Genomic DNA, 26,050 nt, shown 5'->3' on the forward strand with positions numbered 1-26,050 from the left:
ATATCTTCTAAATTCTTATAACGCAAACTTACCAAAATTGTCGACTTCACCTGATTACAATTCAATCACTCCAGGAAAACAAAAAATCAAATAAAATTAATAATCAATAATACAGTGCATTCAGCAACACCTAAACAGCCTGCACGGAGAACATGAAAAATAAAACAATGCTGTGACATATCTTCTCATAATTACAACCAATCTACCAGTAGCTCCTAGTGATACTGTATTATTCTCTTCACCCTAACTACCACCACCACCACACCCATAATGACTACTACAACCACTATCAAAGCATCATTTTAACTTCTATAAACAATCAACATTACAATCCCTAAGACCACAACCAACAGCAGTCACTAAATATCTGTACTTATATTTCCTACAAACTAACATCCGCCACAATCCTTCAGATCACTACAACCACTACCATCACCATCGTCATAACCACTACCATCACCATCGTCACAGCCACTACCATCACCACTATCACAACCACTACCATCACCACTATTACAAGCTAAAATCCCTTTGACCATCACAACCATCTCTAATAACACCACCACCACGACTACAACAAACTATTATTCTCTATTACAACATCAATGACATAGACCCACAGAACAATATATATAACCTTAATACAACCACAAGGCCTGCGTTGTTTCCTGTAAGGTGGGACACATCTGAAGCATGTCTTTCTAGTTACAGACTTCAACTGAATGGAGTTTTATGTCATGTAGAAGCACCACTCTCTCAGCTGGCCACTCATCTTTGAAAGTAAGTTTTTCAATCTTACAAAGTGACAAAATGGTTATTAGTATAAAAGTACAAATACCTGAAAATTATAAATGCAGAGTAAAAACCATTGATTGACCAGCCAATAACTCTCTTATTCTTGACAGCTGTGAAATCCTTCAAAGTTGAAACAAATTAGACACACCCACGCACTCCTGGACACACCCACGCACTCCTGGACACACCCACGCACTCCTATCTCAAAATTACATTTTCTCTCAAACTGTTTCAGCTGCACTCCTGCATCTTCCACTACAACACTTACTTCACCACTCAGATCCTGTCACTTACCATGACAAAGACGAAGACGTACATTAAGAAGATTAACAGGACAGGAATAACGGCTTCAACTAATATGTAGATAAGCCTGGCCATGGCGTTATCACTTGTCATATCACACTCCATTGTGTATGTGTTGAAGATATACTTTCCCAGGATCTGTTGACATAAAGAACATTCAGTCCTATATGAGGATGGATAAACAAGTTGAACAGGAGAAAAAATTATTGCTGCATTAGTAACTGTGTTCACCAGTTGGCACGGCTCTGATGACTGTAATACTCTGCATATGTCCCCAGAAACTGAGCTAAATGAAGAAGTGAAAGATAAGTTTGGGGATGAGTTGATACATGTGATGTCAGAGATGGTTGAAATTTTTTTTAGTGCAGTACCTATTTTGGCTAGTGACCCAAATGATGGTGTTGCTGTACACAGAGTAATATGAAGGTGCACATGGTAAGCAAGGCTATGGTAAGGCAAAAGGAGAAAAATACCCGTGTTTGGGGATGCAATGAACACGATTGGCGAGTTAGTTCATTATATTTGAGTCAGGGGGCATTGCTATCTAGATTGACTGCTTCCTCATTAGGAAACCAGATAGAAAGTTTGTTAGGGATGTAAAGGTTATATTAGAAGAAGGGGAGAATGTGTCTTGCAGCACAGATTGCTGTACAGTATTTATATTAGTACATATTTCTCTACTTTCTATTTTAGATTAACCAATAAATGTTATTGGAAATATTAGAATAATGATCTACGTATATACATTGAAGGTAGGATTGCAGATCTCATAGTAATACGTAAAAGAAAAATACCTGACCCTACTCCATCACACCTAATAAAATGCCACTTCCCGCCAGATAAGTTTTCTAATTATCCTAGTCATTTTGCAGCATATTTAAACACTGTACTGTACTTGGTTAGCTCGTCCGAATAACTAGGATTACAGTAGCGTATGTGCATAAGTTATATACAACTTATTTACAATTACTGTATATGTACAGTCCCCTTCACTAGTGCATTTACAGGACTGTCCATAAGCATTCCACAAATCATTACATTGAGATATTTGTTTTCATATTGTTTTACTTTGATTCCACATTATGTTTAGTATTGCGAGTTTTCTTCTGTCGAATGTACACAAACACAGGGCTGCCACACTGTACAAAACCTGATGAGCTCCTGTAAATGCACAAGTGAAGGGGACTGTACAATACATGCATCACGATACTTTTGCCACAAATGCAACCTAACTTGACCGGCTAGGAGCCGAATCTCCCCCCCCCATTTATGTACATTTTTATGGGAAAAATGCTTAATTATTGGTATAATCGTTACACGTAAGGACTTTTAAAAACAGATCCCAGACAAGGACTCCCCCCCCGTACTGTTATCCCATCTGGTCCCCGAGATACTGTATGCTGGAGACTGCCAGTTGATTGAAAATGTCTTAAGGAGGGCCACCAGATAGGTGCCTGCACTATGGTACTCCAGGTACCCAAAGAAATTAGAATGTCTGCAATTGCCTAGCTTATACTATAAATGGGCTTGGGATAACTTCACAGAAGTCTATAAACACCTCCTAGGACATTACTTAGTCGAGTCTTCATACCTGGAACTAGCAGATGCCTGCCCCACTAGAGGTAACAGTTTTTAAGTTGAAGATGTCACAAATTCAGAAATTTTTCAGGGCAAAACCTTTTGGAGTGAGATTTTAAGTCTTTAAACACTCTGCCAGAGAATATTGTGATGGTATGGAGTGTGAGCTCATTCAAGACCAGAGTTGACCAACACTGGCACAGATACATTTTGGAGCCAGTACTACATGGGCAGTATTTGCCAACAGTGCATAACAGAGACATGACCAACCATCCAAGTGGCTAACAGGCCAATCAGTGGCAAAGAGGGTAAAGAAAAGTAATGCTGGGATACGACAGATGACATCAGGTGTGGGTTTATGGTTCTGTGCTGTCTAATTCTAAGATTTTTTTTACTGTGGAACCACTAGGTTGAATTTTTTTTTATTCTATTGCATTTACAGTAAATATTATGAATTTGTCTATTTTAGGTTCACAGCCAAACAGATGTGAGCTGTCCTGAGATACATTCTTCTGTAAAATAATTGAAACACTGAGACCTGTTCTGTGAAGATCAAGACGATCATCTAGTTGAGTTCTCTTCTACCGTTTGGTCCAAGAAGAACAAACAAAAACTAATTACCAAAAACTTTTCAAAGGTGAACACTGCTGAAACCATTAGTGATAAACTCATTATTTTTGTATGTACAAATAGGGATGATGATGATGCTCCTGTGACACTTACCTCCCCTACAACAGAGAGAAACAAACACTTCAAAATCCCATAAAATACAAAGACCTTGAAACAGTAACATCCCTTAAGGCAGTCAAGTACTAAGAGGAGACTTACCCCGGCAATAGCTGGTATCTTGAGAGCGAAGGAGTAGATCCAGATGCCTGCAATGTAGCAGCCCATCACGATAGGCCGGTTGATGGAAGTGTACAGTCTGGGGACACTCACCGCCAAGGCTCTGTACAAGGGACACACTTGTTATTGTTGACAACACTCAGCAACTTATGTCACCAGAATATTCAATACTATATGTACATTAAAATTTGCAAGAGCAATTCCTCGAAAACAGTTTGCGTTACAGCACCTGTATAGGTAATGTTAATTATTTTGGGCTTCCAGTTTATACTTGATGCTACAAAGAATGAAAATTTCATGTATGCTTTTATCCCCAAATATGTGGTACAAATCTGACCCCACAGAGAGATGTTTACAAATGATGTGAGAATAGTGACATTACACAAGAGTTACACATGCATTATGGTATTGTACTGTACTGTACAGTACAGTGCGTGACAGAGACGTGACCGATCGCCCGGGCGGCTAGCGAGCCGATTAGTGGCGAAGAGGAGAAAACTGAAAAAACTAAAACAATAAAGTTACATTACAGATACCATAGTATTCATGCTTACATTTAATATATACACAACAGTATATGTTTAAGATATTTACCGAAATGTAAAATAGCCTTAAGATATACTGTACTGTATATATGGTGGAAGGTGTCAAGCCTGTGTCCACAAACGTCATTTATTTTGTGACCGTATCTGTACTGTGTGTGCTAAAGTGCTACATCATACATCTCTCTCTCTCTCTCTCTCTCTCTAATAGTCTGAGTCCAGCAATAGTTATACACATTCTCCACATCATGGAATTTTTAGGGTTGGATAGTTTTGTAGATACAGAGGAGAATATTTGGAGCTGAATATGAGGTTTAATACTACCTTTGAGTTTTAGAGGAGAGTAAACCAATTTATATTTATGTTAAGAGAACTACAGTACTGTATAAGGTTGGCTAACAACTTCCATGTTTACAATGATGGGCAAAAAGGCTCCAATCCATCCTTGAAACTCCTGTTATAATAGAAGCTGAGTGATCACACATAACCTTCATTGATTATGGGTGGTTGAAGCTGTAAATGAGCTAAGTTCTCCCACAATTGTATTTAAACATTTCTATGTAATAAAAATATGTACAGAGTTCACACTGAATTATGCTTACAAACACAAATGTTCACTCACAAACATGAATACATAAACACATAATGACACATGCTCAATGCCCTCTCCTCTCCTCCAACTTGCCTGGTAAGTGCAATGGCCAAGATGGTCTGGAGCTCCACCTGAGTGAGGGCGTACTTGACGGGGGTGAAGAATGCGCAGTCTCGGTCAGTGAGGAGGGCATCGTCATACTGCTGCAGGTACAGGTACTGAGCACCTGCCATAGGCAAGATCAACAAACAGAAGAGCAACTCCACCACAGCCAGGTTCACTATGAAGGCTGTGGCTGTTGTCCTCAGTTTTTTGCACATGGGCAGGGCGATGATGGTGAGCAAATTACCTGCAGAGGAGAGGGAGACTGCATGAAAGGTCTGGTTGAAATAACTGAGGGAGAGTGACTGCAGTACTGTACCACCTCCACCTACAAGAAACTGAATGGGTAACTATTTATGACTTCAGCCGGTGATTTTTCAAAGAAAACAAATTAAAAAAGTCGCAATTTCACTGTATTTTATGGTAGACACTGTTGTAGTTATGGAAAATGTGTTAAAAGTGGTTATTTCTAAATTAAATTAAATTAAATTAAACTAAACTAAACTAAACTAAACTAAACTAAACTAAACTAAACCAAACCAAACCAAACCAAACCAAACCAAACCGAACCTTAGTTGGTAATAAAAACAAGTGGCAGAAGCATTGTTAGAAGACCTCTCCAACATAAACCAAGGATAACTACCTAACTTCCTAGGCGTGAGGCTGAACCCTCCGGACCCTCAGGCATATTAAACAGAAAGAAATTACTCTTATATGGTGCAATTTTACATTTTTGTGGATATGAGAGCAGCCGCTTGATTCCTATGGCTCATAAACATACACTGGCAACTAGCACCAATCGGAGAAGATTGGCAGTGTACCACCGCAACATGCCGAGAAAAACAAAGTAGTGTGCCCAGTCGTCTAATTACAGTATCTACTAAACGAAGCAAATTTCTAAAAAATCTTATATCAGAAATCCCTGATGAAAATATGGTAACATTATAAACATCATAACAAATAGTGTGTCGGCTGTGAAGTGCTCTATATATCTGTGTTCGCACAGCGGGTGGTGAAATGCCTCTATTGTGGCAGCATTATGTTAGAGTTAAGGTGCAAGCACTGCTTGCTCCCTCTCGCTTTCAGCTACCGCTGCTGGCTAGCCCTCGTGGCAAACAGAGAATCTACCTGCATAAGTCTTTCCCTGCCAGTACACAGCCTCTTCACCAAACCCAATACACTGGGCTATCAGCAGTCCATTGTAACTCTCCCCAGTCGTTGCAACACTTGCACAACTGGATCAGGAAAAGGGAGAGTCAAGATGTGTAGTTACAGCCTGTGCTCCTGCCTCACCACATAAATCAACTCACGCGCAGCCATCATCCAGTTCATCATACCTCTCATCATCATCAAAACCCCTATGCCCCCAAAAATCCTATGGCGACGGGTACAGGCAGAGATGACTGCCGGGAGTCTCTAGTCACAACTCTGCACATGGGCGGCACAGATAAGATGGTCGTTTATGCACCGGGATCTAGGCAGCAGTGTAATCCGGTCCTGTCTGTGTGACTAAGCAGCCCTTTCGAGGAGCCACTCCGTTCACCCCACATGGGGAGGGGGCTGGAAAAGATGCTCTAAAAATAGCCTGCCTAAAAATCAACCTGGCTGGGCAACCATACCCAGTAAAGTCATCCTAAGGCGGTCGAAAACACAATCAAAATCACAGATCCAAACAAAAATAAATTATACAACCTCTTATGGTCGCTGCATGGAATGTCAGGACCCTTCTGGCTACTGGCACAAATGAGCGTCCTGAAAGAAGAAATGCCCTTGTGGCAAAAGAGCAGGCTAGGCATAACATCAACATAGTGAGTCCCGGCACCCAGAAGAGAGTCAACTCACAGAAAGGGGTTCTGGCTATACCTTCTTCTGAAAGAGTAAGCCTGCTGTGGAGAGAAACAGCAGTTATGGAGTTGGCTTTGCCATCCGCCAATGCATCCTACATAGGCTAACTGAAATGCCTATTGGGATTATGAGCACCTCATGACGCCATGCCTTTTTCATCAGTGCATACGCCCCAACACTGGATGCAGAGGATGACATCAAAGAGACCTTTTATGCCGACCTCGACAGAATGCTAACCTCTATCCCCGGAGAAAACAAGGTTGTGCTCCTTGTTGACTTCAATGCCAGAGATGGCAGAGATGCTGACATTTGACAGGGAATCATAGGGAGAAATGGACTAGGCAAGTGTAATCCAAACGGCCTACTCCTCCTCAGCAAGTGTGCTGCACACAACCACACTATCACCAATACCTTGTTTAGGCGGGCAGACAAGTTCAAGGGTTTGTGGCAACACCCATGATCCAAACACTGGCATATCATGGACTACATCATTGTCAGAGAAAGAGATCACCAAGATGTCCTCATCACCTGTGCCATGCATGGCTCAGACCACTGCGACACTGATCATCGGCTCGTCAGAGCCAAGCTATCACTTCACGTTGCCCCAAAACAGCAAAGGCAGCAAGCCTCTAGAAGAGGTTTTAACACTAAGCGTCTGGGGGATCCAGCAGTAACACACGCTTTCAGGGAGCAGCTCGAACGTGGGCTGATAAACAACCCAACAATGAACAACTCAACTCCCCGTGCCGAATGGATATTCTCAACACTGTCATGGCAGAAATCTGCAGAGACCCTCGGCCAGATCGAAAGAATACACCAGGACTGGTTTGATGAAAATGACCCAGCAATCAATGTACTCGTCAATGATGAATGTGCTGCTTTAAATAACTGTCAGAAAAACCCTCAGTCTCGGACCAAAGCTGATACCTTCTGCAAAAAGATAGCTGCGGCCCAGTGGGAACTTCGCAATCTAAAGAACGACTGGTTTAAAAATAAAGCATGGGAAACACAAAAATTTGCAGATCAGCACAAGATGAGCGAATTTTTCAATTCCTCCACAACATTTTATGGGACAATCACTTGTGGCGCAGCCCCCCTCCGCTCATCCGACGGGAACTCCATAATTCAATACGATGAAAGCCTCCTTCAGCGTTGGAAAGAGCACTACCATTCACTGCTCAACCGAAAAATTTATGTGGAAGTCCTGACTACCCAGCAGGTCCCTCAACACCCAGAGCTGACCCACCTCAGCTATCCTCCATCCCTTGATGAGGTAGCTACTGCGATCAAACAGATGAAAAATAACAAAGCCTCAGGGCCTGATGGAATCCCAGCCAAGGTGTATAAAGCAGGAGGACCTCTGTTTACCAGCTGTCTCCACTCTCCCCTGGAGAATATATGGGAAAAGGAGGAAATCCCCCAAGCTCTTAAAGATGCCTCTATCGTCATCATTTATAAGGTCAAGGGAGACCGGTCAGAATGTGGCAAATACCCTGTACCGTGGGATCTTGCTGCTGTCCATAGTTGACAAGATTATCGCCCGAGTCCTCCTAAACAGACTTCCTCCTGAGGCGGAAAACTTCCTCCCAGATTCTCAGTGTGGCTTTAGACCATCACATGGCACCACTGGCATGATCTTTGCTGCCCGCCAGATACAGGAAAAGTGCAAAGAACAGCATCGTGACCTGTACATGGCTTTCATCGACCTAACCAAGGCCTTCGACTCTGTCAACAGGGAAGCCCTCTGGTGGACCCTCAGCCATTTTGGCTGCCCACCAAAATTTACTGTCATTGTGAGGCAACTCTACGATAGCATGAACAACAGTGTCCTGCACAATGGCACCCAGTCTGAGTTCTTCCTAATCCAAACGGGGGTTAAACAAGGGTGTGTACTGGCACCAACTCTCTTTTCCATTTTCTTGGCTGCTTTCCTAACTTGTACCAGCGCCAATTTACCGGCGGGGTGGACAAAGAGTACCGGATGAAGGGTCTTTTCAACATAAGACGACTCCAGGCAAGAACAAAGGAGTCGGCAGCTTCCATTACTGAACGTCAGTATGCAGACCACCTCACCCTTGTTGTTCACACTGAACTCGACCTACAGGAGATCTTGAACACCTACACAGATGCGTATGCACACTTCGGCCTTGAGGTGAAAGTACCTGCCCCTGGTTCAGCCACACCTCCACCATTCATCCAGCTTAATGGTACTGCACTCTCTAATGTTGACCACTTTCGGTATCTCGGCTCTCACCTGCCCACCAGCGCAGACATCGATGAAGAGATTCAGCATCGGATCAGATGTGCATCTCAAGCCTTTGGCAGACTTCAAAACCGTGTCTTCAGCTGTAGGGAGCTGAAATTATCTACAAAGTTACACGTATATCGAGCAGTGATCCTCCCCACCCTGCTATATGGCAGTGAGACATGGGTCACATACAGGAGGCACCTCAAGGCACTTGAAAACTTTCACCTACGTAGTCTACGTTCCATCTTCCGAGTTCGGTGGGAAGACAAGATAACAAATGCCAGTATTCTTGCTGACACCAACTGTAGGAGCATTGAGGCTACCATTATCTATGAACAACTACTCTGGACTGGCCATGTTACCCGTATGGACAACAGTACCGTAATCACCTAACGAATAGTAAATGTAACGCCGGCAGGAAACTGAAAAGGTACTGTATAAGGATAGTCTTAAGACAAACCTGAGAAAGTGCCAAATCGACCCCCTCACCTGGGAGACGATTACTCCATATCGTAACGCTTGGAGGAGCACCACACAAGAAGTTGTCAATACTTTCAAGTTAGCCTGACTGCAAGCCGAGGCAGACAAGCGCCAACGCCGGAAAGACACTGCCGCCGCCCCTCCCACCCTCGATGTAGCCCTCCACATGTGCGACATCTGTGGACGACTCTGCTGGTCCCGTATCGGCCTCTTTAGTCACCCCAGAACTCACCAATGAAGGTGACATCCCTAATAACTCATATCACTGTATCATAGCTGGAGGATCGTCATACTCGATTCCGAGTGATAGCAAAGTACTGTAGTTCGTTTGATGACTATTCCTCATAACTAAAGATGCAAGAATACAACAAACTGATTAAATTCTCCAGGCAGCATCATATGTTTTTCGTCTAACAATATCATATTTAGGGACCTACAACAGTCGTCCTCCAAGGGTTAGTGACACCAAACACTCACCAAAAGAACCCAGGATGGCGATGATGAACGCGCTGGCAGCAGTGAAACCCAGCACATAGTAAGGGTACTCAGCGTGCACTAGAGGCTCTACATCTTGGCTCTTAACCTCCACATCAGCAGTGGCCTCATCTGTGGTGGCATCCATGGGTGATAACGTGGAGAACAAGGAGGTCAGGGTGCCGAGGACAGTAGTGACGTTAGCCAGGAGGTCGTTGGTTAAGTTCCCACGAAACTTGGAGGCCACCGTCCCCTCTAAGGCTGCACTAAGATCAGAGGCAGTGTAAGTGGTGAAAGACTCAGGCTCATAGGTCATGGAGACGGAGGAGTAGTCGTCAGTCTGAAACCCCGCCATGGTGAAGTCCAACCTGCCGCCAGCCTCCACACTCTGTAAACATGACCCAAAAGTTTAGTATCATGTACCATCACTTCCCCACACGTCATCATGGTGCACGTCACAACACACGTCATCATGGTGCACGTCACAACACACGTCATCATGGTGCACGTCACAACACACGTCATCATGGTGCACGTCACAACACACGTCATCATGGTGCACGTCACAACACACGTCATCATAGTGCACGTCACAACACACGTCATCATAGTGCACGTCACAACACACGTCATCATGGTGCACGTCACAACACACGTCATCATGGTGCACGTCACAACACACGTCATCATGGTGCACGTCATATTATGGCGAAATTCTGTCGAAGATCAGTTAGGTATAGAAAGGAATATTGAGTGAATATTTCTGTTCGTCTGAGAGAGAGAGAGAGAGAGAGAGAGAGAGGAGCAACAAAACAACGAGAATTTAATTGGATAAAGAGAGCAATTGGTTAATGTCTTTAAGTATTCCCAAACGACACATTTTTTTTCTAATGAGAAGGGTATTACATTTTAATTACACCTAATAGACTAATCGAAAACTTTATACATTCATTTGGTTAAAGGTAACTACGAAATTTAAATGTAATATGATAATACAATTAACAGCAGAGATTGTGTTACTCGATACATTAAACAATTATGACAAGCTCGAATTTCCAGCATAGTCTAATAATGACGCGCAAATCGCTCCCCCCCCTAAAAGAAAAAAAATAAAAAAAAAATAAAAAATAAAATAAAAAAAATAATTATTTCTGGTAGGTAATTCCCCGCCTTACCACATAAATGGAAAATTAGTAACTATACCCACAAATATTAAATAACTTACACACTTATGGGAAATATAATCTTCAAATGAAAACTAAAGAATAATAATAATTTATCCAATCTTGTCCCAATAAGACGCAATGGTGTAATTCTCAAGAAGCTAAAATTACCATACTGTAATCCTTTATTACATTTCCCCGTATATAAGGCTAGTCTGGGTAATCCTACTTCTATATATACTATACTATATATAGAGCAAAGACAATTAAATATTTTATGAACACTAAACTCTTCGTACTGAGAATTGGAGTGAATGTTAACACGAGATTCCATTATGCTGAACGCCCACTCGCCCACCATCGTCATTCCAACCTGAGAGTGAATTCATTTATTTGTATTTTCCCTCCAGTAAGAAAACACAACAGGATCGCCTTAGCCCCTGCCTCCTGTTGATCTTCATTTTACATAAGCCTAACCAAACCAAACATTGATTCGACAAGTTTTCAGGAATTTATACATCACCAAACTAACAATATTCAACATCCTAATGCACAAATTTTCTTCATCTGCTTCAAAAATTCTATGAACTAATAATAATAAAAATAATAATAATGTATTAACAATAAAAGTTAAACCTATCCCAACGAACTATTTTTTTTTTACACTCTTAAGTTTCAGCTTAAAATCGCAAGAAACATTTAATGAGTTCTAAGAAAAGACTTATAGGTACAACATACACACTCCCGCTTAACTCTAAAGTAATTACCACTTGAGATGACAAACTTCTGCATTGGCCAACCTGAGAATGTTTCTGGGGTAACTTGACAGCTTTTACGAGTCCTCTACCATCTCAAGTTTAATGAGAGAGAGAGAGAGAGAGAGAGAGAGAGAGAGAGAAAGAGAGAGAGAGAGAGAGAGAGAGAGAGAGAGAGAGAGAGAGAGAGAGGCATCACATTCCAAATTATTCATGGGCTAAAATACTTCCCAAAATCATATAAACATTAAAATAAACACGTAAAAAACCTCGATGAATAATAAATGTTCAGTGACGGTAAAACACTATATTTCTCCAACACCAGCCAACATATTCCAAGAATCAGGAAGTCTTAAAAGTTTAAAAAAAGATATATATATATTCATAAACTTTATCTAGTCCCGTGTACAGTATTTTGTATTTGTATATTTTTTATTTTTTGCAGGCGCCAAAAAGATGGGTCGTGACGTCACGTCTCCACCAGCCCGTAAACACGGAGTTAACATAATCTTTATGATGTCACAGGAATTTTATTTTTATTATTACTTCCAAACTTACAATTACTACTATATTTTATCCAACCCTTCTTCTCATTATTTATTTTCCTTTCAGAAACAATACAATTATGTCGCTGCTATCTATATTAGGCATCCTGTGTACCGCCGGCAAGGCCGTGGGCTCGTAACACTCGTCTTGCCCGCGGTGCCCACCGTTTCTCTGAGGCTGTCGGTCACACTAGAATAACCCGTTATAGTACATCCTTCTTTCCTCACACAGCCAAACTGTGGAATGATCTGCCTTCTGTGTTCCCATACTCACACAATGTCTCACTGTAAGAGGCTGGTTTTCCGGCATCTTCGTGGTGTAGATTAACACAGTATAACCTTTTTCTGCTCTATTTTTAATTTCTTTCTGTTCTTATTTTCTCGCCCCCAGGCCCCGTTGTGTGTCGTTCGACCTGTGCCCGGGTGGGCTAATTCCCGTAAAAAAATAATAATAAACAAAAATCCGCATTTATAAGTTTTTTTTACTAGTAACATCAATAGAAAATAATGGTAAAATGAATTAATTCACCTAAAACACATTATTTTGTGATGGATTTTAACAAAGTCAATCCCAATACTCTTAAAATAAATGTAACATCTGGAATAATAAATTAGCATTGATGGATTCATAGTTACCACAGATGTTAACACTGTACTTGTTTGACTGGAGATGGAAGAATAAAAACATCCAAAATGGCGTCAGAACTATACCGAGACCCGAGTTTAAGTCCGGGTCAGTCATTGAAACGCAACCCGGACCTACATCTAAATTCCAGCTCGTGTTGTTGGTGTTATGAAATACTGTGTTTATCTGTACACAAACACACTAACTGGAATCACGAGTTATTCTTGTACCGTCTTCGTTCCCATTCCCGAAATTCCTAAAAAAAATTCACACCTGAGAAATCCAATATTCCCGGACGAGAATTGGACTCTCGAATCCTTCATCCAGTACAGAGTGGGAATGTTCCAGGAATGCGTCAGCCAGTGGTGGGAATGTTCCAGGAATACGTCAGCCAGTGGTGGGAATGTTCCAGGAATACGTCAGCCAGTGGTGGGAATGTTCCAGGAATACGTCAGCCAGTGGTCGGAATGTTCCTGGAATACGTCAGCCAGTGGTGGGAATGTTCCTGGAATACGTCAGCCAGTGGTGGGAATGTTCCAGGATACGTCAGCCAGTGGTGGGAATGTTCAGGAATACGTCAGCCAGTGGTGGGAATGTTCCGGATACGTCAGCCAGTGGGGAATATTCCAGGAACACGTCAGCCAGTGGTGGGAATGTTCCAGGAATACGTCAGCCAGTGGTGGGAATGTTCTGGAATACGTCAGCCAGTGGTGGGAATGTGAAGGTCGTGTCGTCAAGTACTCCCATAGAAGACCAAGGAAAATGGCCTTTGGATCGTTGTGCCGTGGGGAAGAGGAGTGTGGGGAAAGGACGACCTCCTTGCCGCACTGTTAAGGCAACTGGGGCAGTTGAAGTGAGGTTGACACTCTAAAGGGAAAATGAAGCCCTCAGGACAGAGACTCCTTCAGGTGGGTGTCCTGGCAGGACACCTGCAGGAGGGCAGGCGTGGAGAGTGGTTGGTCTCCAAGGGGACTAGGGTCAGGCTTAGAGCTGACCAGGGTGTGATGCAGTAACCCTTACCAGGTGCTGCAGGAAGCTGGAGAGGAAGAGAGGCAGGACGAGGTATGGATCAAAAAGGAGGAAGGGCAGTTAATGCAAACCCTGCCCACAGGTAAGTCGTGGTAGTTGGTGACAGCCAGGTGAGGTTTATGGATGGGGCTTTTTGTGCGAGATGGAAGCAATGGGACTAGGGTATGTTTTCCTGGGGCTGGGATAGGGCATGTAGCCGAGAGGTTAGACAGAGTTATGTCAGGGGAGGGTACCAGTGGTGTGTCTTAGTGTGGGGAGGAAAACGACATAGGTAAGGTTAGGGTGAGGAACTTTTCAAGAGGTATGGGGAGCGCTGGGAAGATTAGAGATAGGGAGGGATCCCGATGTGGTGTCTTGCCTAGAAGAGGTTGGTCGTGAATGGCTGTCCAGGGCAATTGCTATTAGTGCCGACTGGAAACGTGTGCAAACAATGGTTGGGCATTCATTGATGAGCTAGCAACGATTTTATGGCAACGACTATCTGTACTGTCGCGACAGGTACACTTGTCTCGTGAGGGGGTAAAGACGTTTGTCTGCGCTCCTGGAGCATGAAATTGTCCTCCGAAGGAATTTCGCCAGTAGAGAGGGTCGGGGAAAAATGGGAGTCAAAAAAACAAGCAGGTCTGGGAAGTAGTGAAACGAAGTAGATAATGCTGAAAAATATAGTTGGTCATAATAACAAACATCAAAGTAATAAATGTAAAACGAATAGAAATGAAGAAATATATTGAGTGTTTATTATACTAATGGTAAAACCTCAGTAATAACAAAATGGACCAGCTCAGGGCCATTGTTAGTAAAGAGAAACATAGATATAGTGCAGCCAACGGAAACATGGATAAATTCCAAACAGCAAGCATTTTTAGCAAATTTGTTCATTTTCCAGGATATAACCTATTTAAATTTGACAGAGTAGGAAGGAGAGGTGGTGATTGTAGCAGTGTATATCAGGTGTCGTAAAAGCTGCAATAAATCAAACATTAAAGCAAATAGCGACAATGAAAGTATTTGGTGAAGATTGGTGAGGGCAGTGAATCGTAGTCATTGATTGTTATATATAGACCACCTAATTTGAGTAGGAGACGATGGTAAATTGCTATGGGAGAAATAAAGAAAGGCATCTGATGAAGCAATGTATGTGTATTCTGGGCGATTTCAGCTTTTCCAGGCATAGATTGGAAAAATCCAACTTAGCAATAATGAATCTGAAGATTTTCTAGAAGTAGTACAAAGATAGTTTTTATATCAATTCTAAGCGCTCGCCCACTAGGAAATAATATCCTCGATTTAGTTCTCAGTAATAATGAAAATCTAATAAAGATGTTGGGATTGAGACGAACTAGGAAGCAGTGATCATAAAGCCATATATTTTAACATAATATGGGATGGCAGGAAGAAGGAAAATTAGAAGCCCTTGATCCGGATTTGGGAAGGTATCTAATTGTTAGCAGGAGACCTAGGGATGACCCTATGTCAAAATTAATCCCCACACCTCGAGCTGTCAGCCCAGGGCCCAGGATAGCAATTTGAATTTGGCAGCTACTTATGAGCAATTTATTGCGACAATCAATAATGCCCAAAAATAAATACATCCTAAAAGAAAATTCAGATCGTCTGGAACCAACCAAAATGGATGAATAATAGACTCTTAGATCTTCTGGGGAAAAGAATTATATAGAAAAGTTAAGAAAGGCGAAAATCACTTACTTGGTTTACTATCCAGAACCTAACAAGACAGGTAAAAACAGAAATTAGGAAAGCAAGAAAATTATGTGAAATCAAGGTAGCAAGCGAATCGAAAAATAACCCCCAAAGCTTTTTATCGCTGTATAAATCAAGGTTAAGTGCAATAAGGTCATAAAAACCGACAGGAGAAATATTTGATGATGAGTTAGAAATGTGTGATGCGTTAAATAGATGAAACAAGCTCATTATTCACAAATGAAAACCAAGCACAGTTTCCAGAAGTTCATAAGGTATATAACGACAGTATAGAAAATATGTTGATGAATATCAATATTACTAGCAACGATATTAGCAAGAAGTAATTAACAAAAGCTGAAGCCTCCTGCGTCGCCTGGTCCAGGCATTATATGCTGAGAATATTAAAGAATGTGAAGATGAGTTGAAGTATCCATTAGCAGTTTTGTTTAACAATCTTAATTAGAATCGGGCCTTTGGTATAGAAAGCTTGAAACTTGCAAATGTAGTTCCGATTTTCAAAAATTGATAAATCAATAGCATAAGTACCGTCCCATTAGTCTCACGTCAATCATAGGCAAGTTGCTAGAGTCAATTATTGCTACAAAAATCAAGCCACCTTGAAACTTATTCAACAATTCCTTCTTCTCCTTGCGGGTTCACCAGAACGTTCTTGTCTCTAAATTTGCTTCGCTTTTTCTCCAGAAGTATATGAAGCGGTGAATGTGATAGAATATATGATATAATTTATTTGGAATTTCAGTAAAGCATTAAAAGGTCCCTCCATGAATTGATAAGGAAGGTAGAAGCACATGGGTGAATTGGATCCGAGTATTAAAAATGGATTGGGTCATGGTTAACGGTAGGAAACAAGAGTCGCCTCAATGGATTAAGAAGTCCAGACTGGGGAGTTGGCGATTAGCGGAGTTCCCAGGGATCTGTCAGGCCCTCTGCTGTTTGTTATATTCATTAATGAAGTCTTGATTTGGAAAGCATAACTAGTAGGATTAGTATATTTGCGATGATACCAAAATGCGGGAGAGTGATAAATTCAGCAGACAGTGACTTTGAACACCTTCAAAAAGTGATCTAGATACCTTACATGAGTGGTCAGTAGACTGGCAAATGAATTTTAATACTGATAAATAAGGTACTACAGATGAGAGGCGAATAAACGTTAATTACATAAACTAGGTAACACGGAAATAGAAAACTCAGTTTGTGAAAAGATCTAAGGTGTATTTGTTAGCGACTTGGAAACCTAGAAAACAATGTATTAGCGTTCGCAACAAGGCAAACAGGATTCTTGGGTTCATATCTGGTCTAGCCAATGCTGAACTGTGACGTTATCTTGAAACTTTACCTAGCATTAGTGAGGCCACACATGGATTATGCGGTTCGGTTCTGGTGTCATACCGTATAGAGATGGACAGATTCTTTGGAGAGAGTACAAGAAGAATGACAAAAATGATCCATAATATTAGAAACCTTCCATGGAAGAAAAGACTGAAAAACTTGGGTTTACATTCATTAGAGAGAGAGCGTAAGGGTTAGGGGAGATATGATGAGGTGTACAAATTGGGTAAGTGGGTTAACAAGGGGTAAATTGGAAGATGTTCTGAGCTCAGTAATAGCAATAACTAAGACAATGCTTTAAATTAGTAAAATTCCGATTCAGAAAGGATATGAAGCAAGCACTGGTTTGGTAATAGGTTGTGGATATGTGGAATAGGCTACCGAGTGCTACTTACTTATAGTAGGATCAGGGACGCTAGGGGAGCTTCAAGACGAAGTTGGATAGGCACATGGAAGTGCTGGGATGGGTGTGAAAGGGATCTGCCTGTATGGGCCAGTCGGCCTCCTGCGTGTCATCCACTTTCTTATGTTCTTATGTTCTAATGTTCCTCCTGGAATACGTCAGCCAGTGGTCGGAATGTTCCTGGAAAACGTCAGCCAGTGGTGGGAATGTTCCGGAATACGTCAGCCAATGGTGGAATGTTCCGGAATACGTCAGCCAGTGGTGGGAATGTTCCAGGAATACGTCAGCCAGTGGTGGGAATGTTCTGAATACGTCAGCCAGTGGGGAATGTTCCTGGAATACGTCAGCCAGTGGTACAATGTTCCTGAATACGTCAACCAGTGGTAAGAATTCTTGAATACGTCAACCAGTGGTGGGAATGTTCCGGAATACGTCAACCAGTTGGGAATGTTCCTGGAATACGTCAGCCAGTGGTGGGAATGTTCCTGGAATACGTCAACCAGGGTGGGAATATTCCTGAATACGTCAACCAGGGGGTGGAATGTTCCTGGAATACGTCAACCAGTTGGGAATGTTCCTGGAACGTCAGCCAGTGGTGGAACATGGAATACGTCAGCCAGTGGTGGGAATGTTCCTGAATACGTCAGCCAGTGGTGGGAAGGTTCCTGGAATACGTCAGCCAGTGGTGGGAATGTTCCAGGAATACGTCAGCCAGTGGTGGGAATGTTCCTGAATACGTCAGTCAGTGTGGAAACTGTTCCGGAATACGTCAGCCAGTGGTGGGAATGTTCCGGAGTACGTCAGCCAGTGGTAGGAATGTTCCTGGAATACGTCAGGCAGTGGTGGGAATGTTCCTGGAATACGTCAGCCAGTGGTGGAATGTTCCTGAATACGTCAGCCAGTGGTGGGAATGTTCCTGGAATACGTCAGCCAGTGGTACAATGTTCCTGGAATACGTCAACAAGTGGTGGAATGTTCCGGAATACGTCAACCAGTGGTGGAATGTTCCTGGAATACGTCAACCAGTGGTGGGAATGTTCCGGAATACGTCAGCAAGTGGTGGGAATGTTCCTGAATACGTCAGCCAGTGGTGAATGTTCCTGGAATACGTCAGCCAGTGGTTTGGAATGTTCCTGGAAACGTCAGCCAGTGGTGGGAATGTTCCTGGAATGTCAGCCAATGGTGGAAATGTTCCTGGAATACGTCAGCCAGTGGTGGAATGTTCCAGGAATGTCAGCCATAGTGGTGGGAATGTTCCTGGAATACGTCAACCAGTGGTGGGAATGTTCCTGGAATACGTCAACCAGTGGTGGGAATGTTCTTGGAATACGTCAGCCAGTGGTGGGAATGTTCCTGGAATACGTCAACCAGTGGTGGGAATGTTCCTGGAATACGTCAACCAGTGGTGGGAATGTTCCTGGAATACGTCAGCCAGTGGTGGGAATGTTCCTGGAATACGTCAGCCAGTGGTGGGAATGTTCCTGGAATACGTCAGCCAGTGGTGGGAATGTTCCTGGAATACGTCAGCCAGTGGTGGGAATGTTCCAGGAATACGTCAGCCAGTGGTGGGAATGTTCCAGGAATACGTCAGCCAGTGGTGGGAATGTTCCTGGAATACGTCAGCCAGTGGTGGGAATATTCCAGGAACACGTCAGCCAGTGGTGGGAATGTTCCAGGAATACGTCAGCCAGTGGTGGGAATGTTCCTGGAATACGTCAGCCAGTGGTGGGAATGTTCCTGAACACGTCAGCCAGGCAATATTGTCGGAATACGTCAACAAGTGGTGGGAATGTTCCGGAATACGTCAACCAGTGGTGGGAATGTTCCTGAATACGTCAACAGTGGAATGTTCAGTGGTGGGAATGTTCCTGGAATACGTCAGCCAGTGGTGGGAATGTTCCTGGAATACGTCAGCCAGTGGTGGGAATGTTCCTGGAATACGTCAGCCAGTGGTGGGAATGTTCCTGGAATACGTCAACCAGTGGTGGGAATGTTCCTGGAATACGTCAACCAGTGGTGGGAATGTTCTTGGAATACGTCAGCCAGTGGTGGGAATGTTCCTGGAATACGTCAACCAGTGGTGGGAATGTTCCTGGAATACGTCAACCAGTGGTGGGAATGTTCCTGGAATACGTCAGCCAGTGGTGGGAATGTTCCTGGAATACGTCAGCCAGTGGTGGGAATGTTCCGTCAGCCAGAATGTTCCTGAATACGTCAGCAAGTGGTGGGAATGTTCCTGGAATACGTCAGCCAGTGGTGGGAATGTTCCTGGAATACGTCAGCCAGTGGTGGGAATGTTAAAAAAAATACGCCAGTGTGTGTGTGTGTGTGTGTGTGTTTGTGTGTGTGTGTGTGTGTTTGTGTGTGTGTGTGTGTAATTTCCACCACAAACACATGCATGTGTATTGATGACTGTCACAATGTATACACACATAACGTCATAAAATATACACAGATGACGTCGCAATGTAGGTCAGGTGAATGAGTGTAACACAAACAACAGGCGTTAGGGCCTCAGATACTGTGTTTACCAGCTGAGGATAACATCATTAGTAACACACACACACACACATCATTGGTTTTACAGTACAGGTTATAACGGGCGGTATTCAGTAATATAAAGATCGTGACAGACAGACAGACAGGTGACAGGATAACACCACTACCACAATATTCCGCTAATATGTAACTAAGTCAAACTAGTGTTCTGCATTGGCAATAAAACACGCCTTTATCTCGGAGTCAAATATAAATGAGACACATTTATCTTAAGGATTTTAAATAAGTCAAAGTAATATTACCACATACTGTAAATTAAAATATCCGTCTGTTAGTTTAAATTCCATTACGCTAACGAAAAAGAAAGACTGGAAAAATAAATAGAAAAAAATATGTGTTGGAGTTAAAAGTCACTCAGCCAAGGTTTACACTTCCTGATACACTCCAGTAAATATCTGTCTTGAACTCTAAATTATTCCCGCACACAACCATATATGTTCCGCAAGAAGTAATCCCCTTTTCCTTTCCATTTCGTCTTTTTCATGTTTTTCTTCTATTCCTCCAGTGGTGAAGTTATACCTTGAGTTTTACCGTTTTTAGTCCTTGAAAATATTTACCCCACGAAACCGTTTTTGGCGGTAAATACTGTGGCGCCCTTGATGATGATGATGCTCGCTAACTACCACAACCAACATGCCCGCCTAAAAGGTTATCTTAATTTGCTGTAGTTGTTGGGGATGTTATACGAGGTAGCTGATGTTTAAAAAAAAAAAAATGACCTGTGAGAGTTGTGTACATGAGCGTGTGTGGGTTAGTGGTAAGATATGTGGAGGCGGAGCAGGGTGTTGGCTGGGTGTAACTACTCATTCCATTACCACGCACTGTTAGCCATACGATATACTGTCCCTGCAGCAGCTGGGTTGGGTATAACACTAAGATGACCACACAATAACGCAAAACATCGTATAAAAACAGCCCCAAGTGTGTTTTAATTGTTTTCCAAAGGCGGTGAAGAAGGCTAAGCAGAAAAGTGCTAACGAGTTGCTCTGTTTATGTGTTGGCTGCTCGTCATCATGGAGGACCAGAGACAGCAGTAGTGTAGTTAGTGTCACCTAGACAAAATATATTGCTCCGTGTTGATGTTTCTCTCAACCCGCACGATCTCCATTGCATTAAGAATCAACTATTGAGCAAAATGAGACCGAAATTGTCCGCCAAACTAGCAACAGTCAAGCTCCAAATAATTACTAAACCCCAAACTCGGAAAGACCAGATCCATAGTGAAGAAGGAAAGACATAGACAAATATTTTACGTATGTCACCGATATACGTTCACTTCCCTCGCAGTAATTCTAGGACTTACAGACATTATACAAAGAAAGTGAACGGAAGAATTACAATATATTTATGTTATTTGTGACTATAGCGTCGTGGTGGTGGTGGAATTAATGGATACTAAAGTCTAGGGGAAGAATTATGACAAGTTTAGTATTAGCTTCTATGCGACGGCAGGGGCTAGATGTACGAAGTCTATCCCTGGTAAGTGAAAATTTATATGCAACTAACGGATTAACTTGAACTTGGCGAATAATTAAAAAAAATCATAAAATAATTTAAATATTACTACAGGAAAATTAGAAACAAATAGATACGTTTATTTAATAGTTTAAACGAATATAAAGAACCTCTCGTAAAAGTTGTTCAGTGAATGTATCTAGCAACTTCTAGTTAAGGTAGAGACTCACTGTAACATTATGTATCTAGTTAAGGTAGAGACTCACTGTAACATTATGTATCTAGTTAAGGTAGAGACTCACTGTAACATTATGTATCTAGTTAAGGTAGAGACTCACTGTAACATGTATCTAGTTAAGGTAGAGACTCACTGTAACATTATGTATCTAGTTAAGGTAGAGACTCACTGTAACATTATGTATCTAGTTAAGGTAGAGACTCACTGTAACATTATATATCTAGTTAAGGTAGAGACTCACTGTAACATTATGTATCTAGTTAAGGTAGAGACTCACTGTAACTCACTGTAACATGTATCTAGTTAAGGTAGAGACTCACTGTAACATTATGTATCTAGTTAGGAAGAGACTCACTGTAACATTATCTCTCACTGTAACATTATGTATCTAGTTAAGGTAGAGACTCACTGTAACATTATGTATATAGTTAAGGTAGAGACTCACTGTAACATTATGTATCTAGTTAAGGTAGAGACTCACTGTAACATGTATCTAGTTAAGGTAGAGACTCACTGTAACATTATGTATCTAGTTAAGGTAGAGACTCACTGTAACATTATATATCTAGTTAAGGTAGAGACTCACTGTAACATTATGTATCTAGTTAAGGTAGAGACTCACTGTAACATAATGTATCTAGTTAAGGAAGAGACTCACTGTAACATTATGTATCTAGTTAAGGTAGAGACTCACTGTAACATTATGTATCTAGTTAAGGTAGAGACTCACTGTAACATTATATATCTAGTTAAGGTAGAGACTCACTGTAACATTATGTATCTAGTTAAGGTTGAGACTCACTGTAACATCAGTTAAGGTAGAGACTGTAACATTATGTATCTAGTTAAGGTAGAGACTCACTGTAACATTATGTATCTAGTTAAGGTAGAGACTCACTGTAACATTATATATCTAGTTAAGGTAGAGACTCACTGTAACATTATGTATCTAGTTAAGGTAGAGACTCACTGTAACATGTATCTAGTTAAGGTAGAGACTCACTGTAACATTATGTATCTAGTTAAGGTAGAGACTCACTGTAACATTATGTATCTAGTTAAGGTAGAGACTCACTGTAACATTATGTATCTAGTTAAGGTAGAGACTCACTGTAACATTATATATCTAGTTAAGGTAGAGACTCACTGTAACATTATGTATCTAGTTAAGGTAGAGACTCACTGTAACATTATATATCTAGTTAAGGTAGAGACTCACTGTAACATTATGTATCTAGTTAAGGTTGAGACTCACTGTAACATTATATATCTAGTTAAGGTAGAGACTCACTGTAACATTATGTATCTAGTTAAGGTTGAGACTCACTGTAACATTATGTATCTAGTTAAGGTAGAGACTCACTGTAACATTATGTATCTAGTTAAGGTAGAGACTCACTGTAACATTATGTATCTAGTTAAGGTAGAGACTCACTGTAACATTATATATCTAGTTAAGGTAGAGACTCACTGTAACATTATATATCTAGTTAAGGTAGAGACTCACTGTAACATTATATATCTAGTTAAGGTAGAGACTCACTGTAACATTATGTATCTAGTTAAGGTAGAGACTCACTGTAACATTATCACTGTATCTAGTTAAGAGACTCACTGTAACATGTATCTAGTTAAGGTAGAGACTCACTGTAACATGTATCTAGTTAAGGTAGAGACTCACTGTAACATGTATATAGTTAAGGTAGAGACTCACTGTAACATGTATCTAGTTAAGGTAGAGACTCACTGTAACATGTATCTAGTTAAGGTAGAGACTCACTGTAACATGTATCTAGTTAAGGTAGAGACTCACTGTAACATGTATCTAGTTAAGGTAGAGACTCACTGTAACATGTATCTAGTTAAGGTAGAGACTCACTGTAACATGTATCTAGTTAAGGTAGAGACTGTAACATGTATCTAGTTGGGCGTGTGGAGAGACTCACTGTAACATGTATCTAGTTAAGGTAGAGACTCACTGTAACATGGTCAGTTAAGGTAGACTCACTGTAACATGTATCTAGTTACAATGAGACTCACTGCAACATGTATCTAGTTATGTAGAGACCACTGTAACATTATGTATCTAGTTAAGGTAGAGACTCACTAACATTATGTATCTAGTTAAGGTAGAGACTCACTGTAACATTATGTATCTAGGCTAAGGTAGAGACTCACTGTAACATTATGTATCTAGTTAAGGTAGAGACTCACTGTAACATTATGTATCTAGTTAAGGTAGAGACTCACTGTAACATTATGTATCTAGTTAAGGTAGAGACTCACTGTAACATGTATCTAGTTAAGGTAGAGACCTCACTGTAACATTATGTATCTAGTTAAGGTAGAGACTACTGTAACATGTATCTAGTTAAGGTAGAGACTACTGTAACATTATGTATCTAGCGGCGGTAGAGACTCACTGTAACATTATGTATCTAGTTAAGGTAGAGACTCACTGTAACATTATGTATCTAGTTACAGAGACTCACTGTAACATTATGTATCTAGTTAAGGTAGAGACTACTGTAACATTATGTATCTAGTTATGTAGAGACTCACTGTAACATTATGTATCTAGTTAAGGTAGAGACTCACTGTAACATGCATTCAGTTAAGGTAGAGACTCACTGTAACATGTATCTAGTTGCAGAGACTCACTGTAAACATTATGTATCTAGTTAAGGTAGAGACCAGACCTACTGTAACATGTATCTAGTTACAGAGACTCACTGTAACATGTATCTAGTTAAGGTAGAGACTCACTGTAACATGTATCTAGTTAAGGTAGACTACTGTAACATGTATCTAGTTGCAGAGACTCACTGTAACAACATTATGTATTCAGTTAAGGTAGAGACTCACTGTAACATTATGTATCTAGTTAAGGTAGAGACTACTGTAACATTATGTATCTAGTTAAGGTAGAGACTCACTGTAACATTATGTATCTAGTTAAGGTAGAGACTCACTGTAACATTATGTATCTAGTTAAGGTAGAGACTCACTGTAACATGTACTCTCCAGTTAAGGTAGAGACTCACTGTAACATGTATCTAGTTAAGGTAGACTCACTGTAACATGTATCTAGTTCAGGTAGAGACTCACTGTAACATGTATCTAGTTCAGGTAGAGACTCACTGTAACATTATGTATCTAGTTAAGGTAGAGACTCACTGTAACATTATGTATCTAGTTAAGGTAGAGACTCACTGTAACATTATATATCTAGTTAAGGTAGAGACTCACTGTAACATTATATATCTAGTTAAGGTAGAGACTCACTGTAACATTATATATCTAGTTAAGGTAGAGACTCACTGTAACATTATGTATCTAGTTAAGGTAGAGACTCACTGTAACATGTATCTAGTTCAGGTAGAGACTCACTGTAACATTATGTATCTAGTTAAGGTAGAGACTCACTGTAACATTATGTATCTAGTTAAGGTAGAGACTCACTGTAACATGTATCTAGTTGAGTAGGGAGCTCACTGTAGCATATCTGAATTAAGGTAGAGACTCTGTAACATGTATCTAGTTAAGGTAGAGACTCACTGTAACATGTATCTAGTTAAGGTAGAGACTCACTGTAACATGTATATAGTTAAGGTAGAGACTCACTGTAACATGTATCTAGTTAAGGTAGAGACTCACTGTAACATGTATCTAGTTAAGGTAGAGACTCACTGTAACATGTATCTAGTTAAGGTAGAGACTCACTGTAACATGTATCTAGTTAAGGTAGAGACTCACTGTAACATGTATCTAGTTAAGGTAGTCCTAAGTTACTCCCGCGCACCGTAACAATGTGTTTGTGGCTTTACGGAGGCCTGGAGGGTGTGTTTTAAGGGAACTCTGCCTGTGTTTGCTATCAGCGTTACTCCTGTGTGTGTGTGTGTGTGTGTGTGTGTGTGTGTATGTGTGTGTGTGTGTGTCCCCCATACCAGTGCCATGTTATTCCTAGTAACACACGCACGCACACACATATATATATACACACACACACACACACACACATTTCCACAGCAAGAAGTGTGAAGAACATGGAAGATTTATACCATCACCACGGCAGGCTTTTAGAGAAGGAGGAAGAAGGAGGAGGAAGAAGGGGAAGTGAGGGAGGAAAGAAGAGGAGGAGGAAGAGAGGGAAGAGGGGGAGGAGAAAGTAATCAAACTAAGCCCAAACATAATTACCTTTGGGTCAGGTCTGGTCAGTTTAGGTGGTCTAAAAAAAATAATAATAATAACTAAAATCAATAAAATAAATAAATAAAAATTAATAAAAAAAATGGTCGTACAATTTAAGAACACAATAACAAGGCTACATAATGAGTCAGTTAGTCCCAGAGACGTGGATAAAACACAATGATATAATGATGTAAGAATGGGAAGAGAGAATAGTTTGCTCTCACC

At 41.2% G+C, this 26,050-nt stretch overlaps 1 protein-coding gene across 3 annotated transcripts in view; it reads right to left on the reverse strand.

The window, feature by feature from the left end:
• LOC121863291 (G-protein coupled receptor moody-like) overlaps positions 1 to 26,050 on the reverse strand; it is a 66,999-nt gene that overhangs the window by 19,947 nt on the left and 21,002 nt on the right. For all 3 annotated transcript variants that reach the window (XM_042361880.1, XM_042361878.1, XM_042361877.1), the window contains exons 2-5: positions 9,809 to 10,193; positions 4,750 to 5,005; positions 3,505 to 3,625; positions 1,090 to 1,236 (exon numbers count right to left, since the gene is read on the reverse strand). In XM_042361880.1, coding sequence (XP_042217814.1) covers positions 1,090 to 1,236; positions 3,505 to 3,625; positions 4,750 to 5,005; positions 9,809 to 10,160 — 876 coding nt within the window. In that variant the 5' untranslated portion in view covers positions 10,161 to 10,193. The remainder of the gene's footprint in view (positions 1 to 1,089; positions 1,237 to 3,504; positions 3,626 to 4,749; positions 5,006 to 9,808; positions 10,194 to 26,050) is intronic.

Source organism: Homarus americanus, unplaced genomic scaffold (genome assembly GCF_018991925.1).
Source record: "Homarus americanus isolate GMGI-L3 unplaced genomic scaffold, GMGI_Hamer_2.0 scaffold46197, whole genome shotgun sequence".
Taxonomy (NCBI): domain Eukaryota; kingdom Metazoa; phylum Arthropoda; class Malacostraca; order Decapoda; family Nephropidae; genus Homarus; species Homarus americanus.